The sequence below is a fragment of the Micropterus salmoides genome, unplaced genomic scaffold (assembly GCF_014851395.1).
Source record: "Micropterus salmoides isolate LMB-PRFRI ecotype aquatic unplaced genomic scaffold, ASM1485139v1 Ms_hic_scaffold_2, whole genome shotgun sequence".
NCBI lineage: Eukaryota > Metazoa > Chordata > Actinopteri > Centrarchiformes > Centrarchidae > Micropterus > Micropterus salmoides.
Window position 1 is genome coordinate 53,311,964 of NW_024041150.1, and position 16,281 is coordinate 53,328,244.

Sequence of the window (16,281 nt, forward strand, 5' to 3'; positions counted from 1 at the left end):
ACATAAAGTTTGAACATTAAATATCTTTGTGGTGTATTCAATTGAACAAAGGTTGAAAAGGATTTGCAAATCATTGTATTCTGGTTTTATTTTTCCGTTTTTTGTTGTTCTGAAATGTACCCCTAATTATAGAATGACCCTGATATATAATACACAGTTTAATATACAGTTTGTACGGTCATGAAAAACCCAAAGAAGTCATGGACCGAGGGGGGCGGAGCTCAGCTCACACACAGCAGACAGCAGAGAGGTCGAGGCAGTGAAGCAGGTGAAGGGTAGAAGTGGAAGAGCGATGTTTCCACCTGCTTTGTCTGTAGTTATTAAAACTTGTTTAGCTAAGATCGGATTGTTACGAAAAAGCTAAAACAAAAGCCGCCACTATGTATTGTTTATTTTTATGAAGCGCTTCATAACAAAAGATATCTAATTGTACTTTTCCGACAGAGCAGCTCTAAACTAAACTCTTTGTAATATTACTGTCAGGTCGCTCTGTGGCTGCTTGTGCAGCTCGTTACAAAACAGCGACAGATGATCGACTGCAGCTGAAGCATTAAGACAGAAGATAATAATAGTGATCAGATACGGAAGGTTTGGCTAGCTGCCCATTTAGCTGTATCAGATGCCTTTTATCGAAACCTCCTCAACTTTTCATAAAGTCAGTGTGCTTGTTAATGTCACTTTCATCGCAGCCTGGATGGGGCTGAATAATATAAAAAGTCTGAGGTGCTACAGCAAACTTTTGATGTTGAAGTCATTGTTCTGCATTAATGGTTATGATTATTGATCATTGAGTTAGAACTTAGCATTAATAGATTAGAGACCATTTTCATGCACAAGGAGTTACTGACTGAAAACAACCCATGAAAAGAAACCGCTGTATTGTTTAACTGGAATTTATGTTGTACTAGTGGACAGCTATATCGTATATTATATGAAATGATGATTAATATAGTAACATTATATATATATATGTGTGCGTGAAAACAGCTTTATCTCGTGGATGTGTTTTTTTTTTTTGGAATATTATAGCCTAATTATACATGTTCTTTAATTCTTTGAAGGCGGGGGTTGTATACATTAAGTTTATTATAATTCAGATCTACTAATTTTGAAGTGCTTCATCTAACAGGATGTCACAATAGGCCCCCTGTTGGAAGCCAGATTTTATAGATCAAAGCCCCCAGTTGGTAACAGGAGCTTACCTGGTGGCTACAGACAGGTTTGGGGTTTTAAAAAATAGAATAACTTCAACATTTTCTGCATTTTCAGCAATGTGTTACGCCCCTGTAAAAGGGGAAATGGAAAGTACAACACGGACACAATGTAGCTTCAGTCAAGTCCAATATTGTAATATACGAACGTAAGCCACACGTTCTGTACACAGGTTGAATGAGGCGTTAGCAACAATGTACAGGGGCCTGTACCACGAAGCGAATTAAACATACCCAGGATATGTTTTCATTATCTGGCTTAACTAACCCTAACTATCTGGATAAGCTGTACTACGAAGCTGGTGATCAACTCGGCGAGTCAACCCAGGGTTTCCCAATCCAGCCGGGAACGCGTTCACATAAAAGAGGCGGTGTTAGCAGCAGACGACCAATAACCAATCGTCTTTTTATCCTATTTATCTCTTTGTCCTCTTGTACCCAAGCAATGGATTACTGTTCTGCAGATCATAGTGCATTTTAACTTACTCCTGTTTAATAAAGAAATGAATTATCAGAATTTTAACTTTTCCTTTTTTAAGTATCTTTTAACCGCTCTCTCGCTCTCAGTGGTTAAAGTGCCGGTCTCGTAAACAGGACATCCTGGGTTCAACTCCCTGCAGTGCCTCCGGCTGGTGATGGAACAGTGGATAATGCACATGCCTTTGGTGTGAGAGACCCGGGTTCAAGTCCACTGTGAGACATCCGCCTATGTGTCCCTGAGCAAGACACTTAACCCCAAAGTTGCTCGTGCAACCTCTGATATATACCAACTATAAGTCACGTTGGATAAAAGCGTCAGCTAAATATATACTGCACATTTTGGAGTGGCCTTTTATTGTGGCCAGCCTAAGGCACCCCTGTGCAATACCATGCTGTCTGATCAACATCTTCATATGAGGTGGATGGATTATCTCAGCAAAGTGTTCACTTACACAGATTTTGACAGATTTGTGAACAATATTTGAGAGAAATAGGCCTTTTGTGTACATAGAGAAAGTCTTAGATCTTTGAGTTCAGCTCATGATGAATGGGGGCAAAAACAAAAGTGTTGCGTTTATGACTTATTTTCGTATTTGACTTCCAACTCGCAATTCTGCCAATTTCTGGCAACTAATCTCTTTGTGCATTTCCTGCAATGCTTTCAAAATAATTCAGCTGAAATGTGAAAAAAAATTACCTTTACACAATTTGCTTAATTGTCGGTTGGCACAGCTCAGACGTCACATTAAAACCAAAACTATTTCCACACTCACAATATCTCTAACTGAAAGGCATGGAAAGGGTTTTTAACATAGGCTCTGTATACCTGCAATATGAAATGTGTTTATCTTTGACCTTCTATGTGAACAATCGGGCATACATGGTAATAGCATATTGATCTTTTATTTAGTATGCAGTACAGACTGAGTATGTAATAGACAGTACATACTAACCTACTGTACCACATAGTGAGTATGTGATTTCAAAGATGTGCCTTAATGTCATTTATGGTGGATTTCGCTCCACCATGACATCTCACTTACTGTGTTTCTCTCTGTTGATATAGACAGAGCACTATGACAAATCCTTCACAACATCTGGATATTTGAAGATTCATCAGAGAGTTCACACTGGAGAGAAACTGTACAGCTGTGACCAGTGTGGGAAAACTTTCACAAGATCATGTGACCTTAAAATCCACCAACGTGTTCACACTGGAGAGAAACCGTACTGGTGTGAACAGTGTGGAAAAACATTCGCTCGATCAGGTGCCCTAAAACTCCACCACCGTGTTCACACTGGAGAGAAACCCTACAGCTGTGACCAGTGTGGGAAAACTTTCACTATAGCAGGTAACTTACACATGCACCAACGTGTTCACACTGGAGAGAAACCGTACAGCTGTGACCAGTGTGGGAAAACTTTCACTGGATCAAGTGACCTAAAAAGTCACCAACGTGTTCACACTGGAGAGAAACCGTACTGGTGTGAACAGTGTGGAAAAGCATTTGCTCAATCAATTGCCCTAAAAAGCCATCAACGTGTTCACACTGGAGAGAAACCTCATAGGTGTGAACAGTGTGGAAAGACATTCGCTCAATCTATTGCCCTAAAAATCCACCGACGTGTTCACACTGGAGAGAAACCGTACTGGTGTGAACAGTGTGGGAAAACTTTCGCTGTGTCAAGTAGCCTAAAAAGCCACCAACGTGTTCACACTGGAGAGAAACCGTTCAGCTGTGACCAGTGTGGAAAAACCTTCACTACATCAGGTAACTTACAAATGCATCAACGTGTTCACACTGGAGAGAAACCGCACTGGTGTGAACAGTGTGGAAAAACTTTCACTCAATCAGCTCACCTAAAAATCCACCGACGTGTTCACACTGGAGAGAAACCGTACAGCTGTGACCAGTGTGACAAATCTTATACCGACAGGAGAAACCTTAGAAGACACAAATCCATTCACAAAGCATCAGAGTGACAGTTTTCACAGAGCCAAGCTAGCCGTTTCCTCCTGCCCTGAATACAACCACCTGAATACAAGCGACTGTGTTGGACATGTCATGTGATGACAGCTGAGGAAGTTTGATTTGGAAAGAGCTGGAAAGCGCATGCTGGCCTTTGCATGAGCTGAACATTTTTAACTCGAGCAAGAAAGTTGCAGGACGCTGAGTCGCGATAGCCCTCACATCCAGCCAAACTCCCACTACACTTGCTGAAGGACAACGCAGCCCTTTCCTCGAGGACCCCTCCCCCTCTCACACAGCCTGGTGCAGACTCTAATCCCCCCCCTGTACCAACCAGCTGCCTCCATACAAACATCCCAAGCCAAGACACCAGTCACACCCCCGCACCTGTCCAAGGCCCGGCCTCTAGCCAGCCTCCAGCTAGGAGCTCCAGACCTGAAACCACCACCACAGCTCCACATCCAGACCCGACAGCTGAGTCTGAACAAACACACACAGGCAGAAGGGCTGACATTATCCTCCTCATGGACTCTAATGGAAAGTTCCTGGATGAAAAGACCTTATTCCCAAGGCACAGAACGGAGAAGATCTGGTGCCCCAACACCAGGAGAGCCCTGGAGCTGTTACCAGTGCCTGAGCTAGGCTCACCCAGCCACATCATCATCCATACAGGCACCAACGACTTCAGGTCCCAGCAGGACAGACTGGCAGACTCTCTGAGGAAGAGTCTTGATCAAGCCTCCACCAATTTCCCTACCAGCAAGATAGTCATATCCACGCTGCTGCACAGGAGAGACTTCCACCCCCACACTATTCACAGAGTGAATATCAGACTCTCCAGGGACTGTGCCCTCAAACCCAACGTGTTCTTGGCCCACCACCCGACCCTGCACCTGGATTGCCTGTATGATAACATACACCTACACAGAAATGCAGTCCCCACCCTTGCTAGGACCCTGAAGGATGTTGCTCTTGGAAGGAGCCCTACTACCACTCCAAGGGGTAACCACACAACACAGACCCCACGCAGACCTCCAGGACCTCCTAGTCCTCCAAGACCATCCAGACCTCCACCATACATCCACCCCTGGCCGTCAGAGAGGACCAGGCCAGGCCACCAAACCCACCGCATCACCAACATCACAACCCACAGCCAACACAACACAGGCCCCTGATACCCAGCCAGAGAGCCCCCCAGCCTGGAGGTCCTATACGCCCCCTCATCCCAATGGCAGAACCAAGACTACAGGAGCAGCAGCCTATTGGACTGAACTATGCTGCAGCGGTGAGAAGAGCCACAGCCCCCTCTGGTGCACTCAAAGACATATTACGCATGCTAAACCTGCTCCGCTCTTGCCTCATATAGCTACATGGTGGAAGAGCAGAGACTTTTAGAGACATCACAATAATTCATAGGTTAGCATGTTGGATATCATTTTAAACGAATAGTTATATAAGGATAATTCTTAACAGTATTTCACACATGATACCCTCTAAAATGTCACTCAAAGTTTAATATTTTATTTATTTACCTACAATACTATTTTCCTCTTTTTACGTTTTTTTTTCTCTTTTCGTTTGTTACTTGTATTATTTTTTAATATCTAGTTTACTATTATTTGTTTTTTAAAGGTGTTTGTCTAATTTACACTTGGAGATTAAATCGTTTACAATAACATGTTGGAACATTCAAGGTCTGAGATAATCAGCTTTTGGTTTAAAGAGCAGAAATCCAGATTTTAATAGCGAGTTAAACTCTGACATCATAGTTTTACAGGAGACATGGTGCAGAAAATATGTTTCCACTGGTTGTCCTCACGGCTACACTGATTTTTATTATACCATCAACAAAAAATCGCACAATAACTAGAAATGGAACAACCTAAACAAAACCCAGCAGGATGAATTGGCAATCCAAGATGGAAATACTTGGATTAATCACTTTAGTGAATTATACAGTAATATTACAAAAACTGATGATCAGTACAAGATATTCACGAAATGGAAAACTCTGGAGGTGGTGATAAAAAAACTATTCAATATTATTCTAGCAACTGGAACTTTTCCAGACATCTGCAACAAAGATTTAATAACCCCAATTCATAAATCCGGAGATAAATAGGATCCAAATAACTACAGAGGAATATGTGTATCGAGTAACCTGGGAAAAATATTCTGCAACATCATTAATAAACGACTTGTCAACTTTGTTGATAACCAAAATATTCTGCATAAACCCCAAATTGTTTTTTTTCCAAATTGCCGCACAACAGACCATATATTTACCCTCCAGACTCTAATTGATCAAGAATTAAAAATTAAGAAAAGAAAGGTATATGCCTGTTTTGTTGACTTCCAAATAGCCTTTGATTCCATCTGGCATGAGGGCCTTTTCTATAGGCTACTTGAAAGTGGCATTGGAGGAAAAACATATGATTTGATTAAGAAAATGTATACAAAAAGTGAATGTGCCATAAAGATTGGAAACAAACAAACAGCGTTCTTCTGTCCAGGGCCGAGGAGTGAGGCAGGGATGCAATCTCAGTCCAATTCTCTTCAACCTATATATCAATGAATTAGCAAACCAAATAGAGAGTTCCACCGCACCTGGCCTCCTCCTGAACGACACAGAGATCAGAGATCTGCTGTATGCAGATGACTTAGTGTTGCTCTCACCTACTAAAGAGGGTTTGCAGCAGCACCTTAATCTCCTGCAGAGATTCTGTCAGACCTGGGCACTGACAGTAAACACAGCAAAGACTAAGATAATGATCTTTCAGAAACAATACAGAAATCAGGTTACACACAATTTCTATTTAGACACCACTATATTACAACACACAATAAACTACACTTACCTTGGCCTCAACATTACATACACAGGGAACTTCAACATGGCTGTGAAAGATCTGAGGGACAAAGCAAGGAGAGCTTTCTATGCAATAAAAAGAAACATTAAAATATATATTCCAATTGAAATCTGGCTTAAAATTTTCCAATTTGTACTAGAACCAATAATTCTATATGGTAGCGAAATCTGGGGGCCAAAACTTAATAATGAATTTGACAAATGGGACAAAACAATCATAGAATCTTTCCAATCTGAGTTCTGTAAGAGCATCCTGCAGGTGCAGAGAAAGACACCAAATAACCTGTGCAGAGCAGAGCTCGGCCAATACCCCCTCTTACTAAAAATACAGAAAAGATCACTTAAATTTTACAATCACTTAAATCAGTTAACCCCCAGACATATCATCACAAAGCCCTAACATACCAGGAGCTTAAACCAGAGAAGAGTCCCCTCAGCCAGCTGGTCCTGAGGCTCTCTGCAGTAAGAAGTCCCCTACAGCCTCAGGACAGCAACACCAACTCAAGCAGACCAAACCAAATAATCAGCAAGCAGAAAGAAAAATATATTGAATACTGGAAAGAAACGACCAAAACACAAAATAAATTACAATGTTATCTGACCCTAACAAGAGAATTCACACTGGCAAATTACCTGAGCACAATAAAATGTCCTAAACTAAGAAAGATGTTGACAACATACAGACTGAGTGAACACAGCCTGGCCATAGAAAAGGGTAGCCATAGACAGAGCTGGCTACCACAAGAGGAGAGACTCTGCTCCCAGTGTGACAGAGGACAGATAGAGACAGAGCTGCACTTTCTAACCTCATGCCCCAAATATAAAACACTAAGACAAAAACACTTTGCAAACATTTCCCAAATATACTCCAAATTCGAATTCATATCAGACACACACAAACTGATACTGATTTATTTTTTCTTTTTATTATTTTTTAATCAATTAATTATTTAAAAAAAGGGGGGGGGGGGGGGGGGTGTCTATAAATATATACACGCACGCGTTACTGTTTCATTTATTTATTTTATTATTATATATATATATATTTTTTTTTTTAACACACACCGTTTTTATTTTATTTTAATATTTAATATATATATTTTTTACACACACACTTACTGTTTTATTTATTTATTTTATCTTTATTTTATATTTTTATTTTTTAACACACACGCATGCTTACTGTTTTGTTTATTTTATTTTCATTTTTAATATTTATTTTTTTATAAACACAAACACACATACGCTTTAATTAATTTACGCTTTGATTGTTTAATGAAATGTATGGTGCTGATTGTTCTTATGTTGTGTGTATGTATGATGCTTTGGCAATGTTATTAAATTCATGCCAATAAAGCTAATTTGAATTGAAATAGAGAGAGAGAGAGAGACTACACAATATACACACACAGATACAGACAGTAAAGGTGATGTTGCTATAGACTGAATGAAAAATGGTACAGATATGTGCAGTAGTGTAAATGATAACAATCGTAATGTTAATGATTATAATAACAACAATAACAATAAGACTAGCAACAATAGTCGTTGCAGCAGAGGGTGTCGAGCAGGAACACAGGGGGCAGCAGGTGACCCGCAACCACAGATCCAGACTCCACAGCTCCAGAGCCAGAAACACCTGCAGGAAGTGATAGGAGAGAGGAGAAGGACGAGAAAGCACAAGACTACCAGAAAGGGGAGAAGTTGAGTTAGTAACATGCAATAATGGGATGAGGTTGCATACAGAGGGAGAGAAAGTAGAGGAGAGAGGAGCTCAGTGCATCATGGGAAATCCCCCAGCAGTCTAGGCCTATAGCAGCATAACTAAGGGATGGTTCAGGACTCACCTGAGCCAGCCCTAACTATAAGCTTCATCAAAGAGGAAAGTCTTAAGCCTACTCTTAAATGTGGAGATGGTGGCTGCCTCCTGAACCCAAACTGGAACCTGGTTCCACAGGAGAGGAGCTTGATAGCTGAACGCTCTGGCTCCTAGTCTACTTTTGGAGACTCTAGGAACCACAAGTAACCCTGCATTCTGGGAGCGCAGTGCTCTGGTGGGGTAGTAAGGTACTATGAGCTCTTTAAGATAAGATGGTGCCTGACCTTTAAGAGCTTTGTAGGTAAGGAGAATGATTTTAAATTCTATTCTGGATTTTACTGGAAGCCAATGCAAAGAAACTAAGACAGGAGAAATGTGATCTCTTTTCCTGGTCCCTGTCAGAACACGTGCTGCAGCATTCTGGATCAGCTGAAGAGTCTTAATGGACTTTTTCGAGCAGCCTGATAATAAGGAATTGCAGTAATCCAGCCTATAAGTAACAAATGCATGGACTAGTTTTTCTGCATCATTTTTAGACAGGATGTTCCTGATTTTCGCAATATTATGTAGGTGAAAGAAAGGCGGTCCTTGAAATTTGCTTAATGTGAGACTTCAAGATTCCTCACAGTGTTGCTGGAGGCCAGGGTGATGCCATCAAGGGAAACTATATCTTTAGATAATGCGTCACGGAGGTGCTTGGGCCCCAGAACAATAACTTCAGTTTTATCGGAGTTTAACATTAGAAAATTACATTTCATTCAGGTTTTAACATCGTGAAGGCACATTTGAAGTTTAGGTAACTGATGAGTTTCATCTGGCTTGATCGATAGATATAACTGAGTATCATCTGCATAACAATGAAAGTTTACAAAATATTTCCTGATTATATATGCTTCCTTTGGGCAATATTAAGTGAAGAGGATTGGTTCGAGGACAGATCCTTGAGGAACTCCATGACTAACTTTGGCATGCATGGAGGACTCATCGTTAACATGTACAAACTGAAATCGATCTGATAAATAGGACTTAAACCAGCTTAGAGCAGTTCCTTTAATGCCAATGAAGTGGTCCTGTCTCTGCAATAGGATCTGATGGTCAATGGTATCAAATGCAGCACTAAGATCTAATAAAACCAGTACAGAGACAAGTCCTTTGTCTGATGCAATAAGGAGGTCGTTAGTAATTTTCACCAGTGTTGTCTCTGTGCAATGATATCTCTAAATCCCGACTGAAAATCCTCAAATAAACTATTGCTCTGTAGAAAGTCACACAGCTGTTTAGCAACTGCTTCCTCCAGACTACCGGGGACTGGCTAGCTACAGTAGCTAAAGACTGATCTACCAAGGTGCGGAGCCGGACTTCTAAATCACTGAGCCTCGCCTCCATGTCTATAAATAAACTACACTTATTACACATACCATTATCGCTAAAGGAGGCAGAGAAGTAGCTGAACATCTGACACACTGAGCAGGAGAAAGTAGGAGAGAGAGAAGGAGAAGCCATCGCTAGCTAGTGAGCTAGTCGCTAACGGCTAAGCTAAAGTACTGTAGCGTCAGCTACCAAAACTTTTGAACAACTATGAGATTGAACAGCAGTCACTAAAAGATGGAAAGAACTGTGAGTGCTTAGGCAAAATTACTGTAAAGAATAAGTGTTTAGCGGACAGTTGGCTGCTGTAATCAAACAAATGTAACTGTTATTTAGCGAGAGCAGCACAACACGGTACCAACACACAAGCACCGAAAAACGGAAATGAATCGACACGCGAACCGCAATACGTCAGCAACCTCCAACCATGGAGGCACCATACAGCTGTAGTAATGGCTAGTTTTGTTTGTTCTTGTGCTGGACAACGATTACAATTTTGATTAATCGCATTGTTATGCACAAAATTTAATAATGAATTCTAAAGTAGTGTATTGTGCACATTTAATTTAAATGTACTGCTATACACACAAAAGTGCATTAACGTGGTTTGCAAACACTTTAAACAAATAATTTGCTTTTTACGAGCAGTATTCCCTTTTACACAGTAGCAATAAAATATTTCTTTTAAATATAAACTTAAACATGAATGTAATCAAATATTAAACCAAAGCTTTTTGCCACTGCCAGGGCATTACCTTTTGTCTAGCTTGTTAGTTTTCTTGGCTTTTTTTCTTCTGAGCAGGTATCAGCAGAAACATTTTTCTTTTATCAGGCAGCAGCAGAAACAGTCTCTGTTCAGTAGGAAGTGTCCCAGTTACAGTGAGGTGAAGTGGTCGAGCACAAGGCGTAGCGACAAGCGGGTGCGTTCCCGTAAAACTGTCGCAGTTGTGCTCGCCTCACGCACACGTCCGCCTGCTGCCGAAGTTGAATTGTCTTGAACTTTTTGTACGCGACGCGCAGCACAAATCATTGGAAGAGAGACTGATCCTCGCTGTTTGAGAGTCTCCAGAATCTAAATAGTTCAGGACATCAACAGGAGGGAATTCAAAAGGCAGAGAGTCAATGCAAAACTAGATGTAGACCTATCAGGTAAAGTTATGTAGACTATAATTTTAAGTTAAATAGGCTACAGCTGTGTAGCACACAGAAGCCGTTGCCATGGTTATTCTCAATAGAGTGCCTGCCATTTACATTTACATTTACATTTACTCATTTGGCAGACGCTTTTATCCAAAGCGACTTACATTTGAGGAACAACATACAAGCATCAACAGAGCATCAACTACAGATCTACAACATACTAGTAAGAGCTCACAGTACATATCACATCAATGGGGTAGATACCTTGGGAAGGAAGTAAGAGTTAACAAAAAGTGCAATCAAAACAAAAAGTGCAATCAATACAAGATCATTGTAGGGAATAGAAGAAGAAGAGCACAGGAAGTGCATGTCAGAGGTTAGGAGTTAGTGGTGTTATAAGAAGTGTTCTCAGAAGAGATGAGTTTTCAGGAGCTTCTTGAAGTCAGAGGGACGCCCCTGCTCTGATGGCGTGTGGTAGCTCGTTCCACCATCGTGGTGTCACAGATGAGAAAAGCCGGGACTGGGATTGCATTTACTCGCGGAGCGCTTCTTCCACACGCTGGTCTCCCTCCACTGATTCTTTGGGTGGGAAATTTGCAGGCTGATCAACATCCCGCCCCTCATGTGACACATGGTTTGACTGTCTGTGTATGCAGAGCCAGTGAGCAACGGACTTTAATGATGTGTCTGCTTAAACAGTAAGATGAGAGCATTCATGATAAACTTAATGTGACCATGGGACGGCCCTTCAGCTGATTCACTCTGTTATTCTTACTTTAATAAATATCACAAAGACACCTGTTTGTTATAACGTCTTTATTTCTTAATTTCTTCACAAGAAAATACACAATTTACATCAACAATCAGTTGGTGTTCATCATCATGTGAGGGCGTAGGATTGTAAATAAATCCAGTTTTATAAATCAAGACCTCAGCTCATGTCAGCGTTGATGTTTCCTCCCTTACTGTAACGTACAGAAGCCGATGTGCTTCCTGCAGTAGTTTGGCTTGTATCTGCTGTAAGCTGCAGTTAATAATTAGATCTGTTCTGGCTCTATTGTTACTGAGGGATTCTCTGTTGTTTGACCCTTATAGCCCCAAAAAGGTAAGAATTAACTAAATAAAAGCTCCTGTGGTGAGTCAATATTTTTAAGGTACTGAAATACTTTTTATACCAAAACTCACACAAACGTATGACGGTAAGTTACTTCGTATCTCATCATTATGACTCAGTACAAACATTAAAATGAATGTTTTGAGTAGTAGAGTCTGATGTGGAGGATTTATATATCGTGTACCAGAAAGCTTTCAGTAAATAAAACTTTATTAAAATAATTAAAAGGAAAAGCGGCAAATCTTTACATGTTAGAAGCTGAACCATGAAATGTTTTTACAGGAATAATGATTTAAAATAGTCACAGATTAATATTCTGTCACTCAACTAATTGATTAACTAATAATTTCAGCTATATATGTATAAAATGTTGGTTAGATTATAATAACACATTTTATAAACTTGTGTTTGTGTGTAAAAATCTTAATTTGTAAAGTAACTAAAGCTGTCAGATAAATGTAGTGAAGTAAAAGTACAATATTTCCCTCTGAGATGTGGAGTAGAAGTAGAAAGTAAAGTACAAGTACCTGAGTGTTGTACTTGAGTACAGCAGTGTAGTAAATGCAGCTGTTGTGTTAATGTGAATGTTTTGTGAGGAGCTCTCCAGTTTGTCCTGAGGGACGAACAGACTGACAGTGACAGGAAGCAGCCAGCAGGAGGCAGCAGAGGAGCTTCAGTTTGTTCAACAGATGATAGTTTTCACTTTAAAGTCACTGGAGGAGCAAACTGTGTGCAGAGGGTTTGTGTCCTGTTACCTTTAATAGAAACAACCAGTCCTCCTATAATGGAAGATCAGCAGCCCAGTAAGGTTGTTGTTATTCACAGATTTTAACAGCACAAACATTTCACATTAATGACTCTGAAGCTGAAGAAACAAACGCTCGTCTGACAGCATCTCATATTTATTGCGTTCAACTTGTTCCAGTTCTTCAGTGAAGTTCGGCTGTATGATGTCATCACTGAGTGAGATATTCAAACCAGATCCTCCATGTTTTTATGGCTGCACCGTTCCATCAAATGGAAATATTCTTCAGATAAACTTCCTCAAAATAAAGTCTGGAAATTCTGTGGCTGGTATAAGATCAGACTGTCTGTGGCCCGAATATGATCACAGACATGTGACTGTCACGTCAAATTAAACCTACATAAGAAGCAACAGGCCTGAACCCCCAGTTAAAGGTTGAGGTTCGGTCTTCCAGGTTTCTTTTAGTTTAGTGTCCATCTCAAGACAAACCTTGGCTAAATTTAAACGTGCACCCTCTGGACATCGGACTGAACCCCGGTGGACATTCAGTCCATGTACAGTGACACGTTCACCATCATCATGTGAGGTCTGTGAGGGCTCCATGAATAAATCCTGTTCGATTTAGCACAAAGCCCAGTTCAACACCAGGGTTTGGTACCTATCCCACATGTGCTTAACTTTTCTTATGTAAAGGTACGTTCTCATACGTCACTCTGTGTTGCATGTTCAGATGGGTTCCCATCTGTTCAGACCATTTCAAATATTTTGGTTTATGTATTTGGTAAAAAACATATTTATTCTCATTGGGATCCAGAAAGCCCTGAGTACAGCAGAGAGAGAGAGAAAAACAAACACAGCCAGACAGAACAGAAGGACATTCATCATCAGAGACACAGAAATTTATCCCAAAATAAACCTGTAAAATGTTTTCCTTACCAAGGATGACAACAATTAAAAAAGAAATCAAAACAATAGTGTCTGGGCTGAATAGAAAGGAAGAAAAAGAGAAGAGATTTCCAGAGAGGTGTAAAGTATGCAGAGCACATCATAACATAACACATCATTTGTGAATGTAGTCATTTATAACAAAACACTGACCATCGTTTGAAATGGTTAAAGGGGCAGTATGAATTTTTCAGCGGCCACTAGCAGTGCGGTGTTACACATAATAAACACAGCACTGGCATGCCGGCTGTGGCTTTTCTCCACACATGTTCAGGCTCTGTTACTACCAACGTTCACGGGTCTTACAGCGCAGCGAGCCGCATATTGGCACAGTATTCCCGGGGAAAAGGCAGCGTGACAGCAGCTATAGACAGACAGGGAGACAGCTTCACACAACATGCTGGAAACTTTGGTAAACTCCCGCTGCAACGTTACAGTAGTAGTTTTATCAGCTTGAGGTTGAACTAATCGAGGCTGGTTACATGACAACGTGACAGTGACTGCATTTAGCCGAGGTGATACATTAGCGTGAGCTCGCCTGCTGCTTTTCAGTAACTTATATAACTTATTTGTGTATCTTTCACCGGAGGCTCAGCAATGTGAGCAATGTATCTGTAAGAAAACTGTAACTGGTCGGCAGCTAAAAGGTTTTTTGATGTTGTTGACTTGTTGTTTTCACCCAATGACGATCTGATTCTTGTTTGGCCCGATGGGCTTCAGCACATGAAATGTTATTCGATTATATGGAGTTTGTGTTGGGCTGTTTTGTTAGTGGAGTTCATCTTGTTAGCTAAGTCACTGTGGTCGGAGAGAGGCTCGGGAGCGCGCATGCTGCTACATGCCCAGGTGTGTGCTTCAGAAAAGAAAAATTTGATTTATTAATAAGTGATTTAGGCAGCGCTTGTAGAAGCAGCAGCTGGTAGCGCCTTCAAACTTTGCTACACTTTTGTTTATTATGTGTTTTTACGAAACACGATACCTCTGACAGAATTACATTAATTGGAAAAGGGTTTTTGAATTAAAGACACAGCAGACTACGATCCCCCCGGGCCTAAACACCCGGACCAGGTGCCACAGCGGGTGCGGTGATCGCTCAGAGGAGAGGAAAGAGAGCCGGGATAGGAGCCATGCTGGCCCAGCTTGGACTTAATTCTGCCCCTATTGACCCAGTCTGGATAAAATGGGACTCATGTTGGCCAAGCAATGGAAACCAGAGACGGTTGTGCCCAAATCGTTACAGAGACCTGCCCCATCAACATCCCGGTTCAAGCACTCGGCAGGTGGTCCATGTTCCGAGCTGCGAGCGCAAGACTCCGGCAAAATAAGAGGAGGTGGTGCTCAAACGCAGTCAAGATGGACTCTGTTTCCCAAATGTCAGACTGTTTATTGTGAAGATATAACTTTAATTTTACATGCAACGGGAAGGACCCGGGGATTGAACTGCCAACCTTCCCATTAACTGGCAACCTGCTCTATCTCCTGAGCCAAATTTGAAATAATGTTTCATTATGCAGCCTTGTGCTGTATAATGAATAATAATGAATAATTTTTAACTTTCAGCTAAAACCAAACGTATCTTATGTAAGAAGTTGGTTTTCACATATTTTCTGTTACATTTTGCTGGACGGGTTTATCGCACCACAGATCTCCACACTGATCTTTAGTAACGATGGTTAGAATATTTCCTCCTCTCCCTTCAGCTCTGAATGCCTCTTCTCTTCAATAATACTCACAGTTCAACAGCAGGAAACATTTTCTCCTGACATCAGGTCGTATTGAGCCACGACTGGTTTCCTCTGAAGTATTAGTAACTAACTGAACAGAAACAGTAATCTGTCACATCACATCTGATTTCTTTCTTTCTGTCTGAATAGAACAAAGTGTGAAATCCAACATTTCCACATTTAGAGAAAAGACTGAAGAGAGTGCTTTCACACCTGCTTCATTTAGTTTGGTTGAGAAAGCAAACGAACCAAACACAGGATTTTATGAGGCAGAGATGTGATCTGAGCATTATTTCCAAAGCTAAACCACTAATAAATCCATTATCTGACAATGCGTTCAGCGATCTTATAATTGATCTGTATAAGCTTTATGAAAATCATTTTATAAGGTATAGCCTACTTGTCAGCGCAGGTATTTCCCTGATTAATAGGTTAAAACATTATACTATAGATAATAAGCCCCGAATTATTACTGTACATGTCCTGTTTTTACGTTATTATTCATCATAAGCTATGCGGTCGATCTGCTGTCTAGCATTACTAATCATGCTTATAATAAATTATTACTTCGTGAGCTCTTTGCGATTCAGATCAGAAGCGTTAAAGTGCTGCACAAACTTCTGTCAGTCACCGGAGTTTTATTTCCCCACGTGGGTCCTGATGATGCAGGATGTCAATCGCCAAAACTGTCCAATCAACAAGTTACCTGTACGTCTGCGTAACGTCAGGGTTACTTCTCTGGTTCGTTTGTAAAACTGCAGTGTGAACATGAACCGGACCAGAACTAACATGCAGCAGTGCATCAATTTTTTCACTTGGTCCGGACCAAATGAACCGAACTACAGGTCTGAAAGCGCCCTAATAAATATTCAGCAGGTCTCAGATGAAGCTCTTCC

The 16,281-nt window shown here is 40.8% G+C and overlaps 1 protein-coding gene across 1 annotated transcript; it reads left to right on the forward strand.

Annotated features, from left to right (window-relative positions):
* Positions 1 to 2,529: 2,529 nt before the first annotated feature.
* On the forward strand, positions 2,530 to 3,713 carry LOC119912043 (zinc finger protein 239-like). Its single transcript, XM_038731016.1, has 2 exons — positions 2,530 to 2,574; positions 2,758 to 3,713. The coding sequence occupies exons 1-2, from the start codon at positions 2,530 to 2,532 to the stop codon at positions 3,673 to 3,675; spliced, it is 963 nt and encodes a 320-aa protein (XP_038586944.1). The 3' UTR covers positions 3,676 to 3,713.
* The last annotated feature ends 12,568 nt before the right edge of the window (positions 3,714 to 16,281 follow it).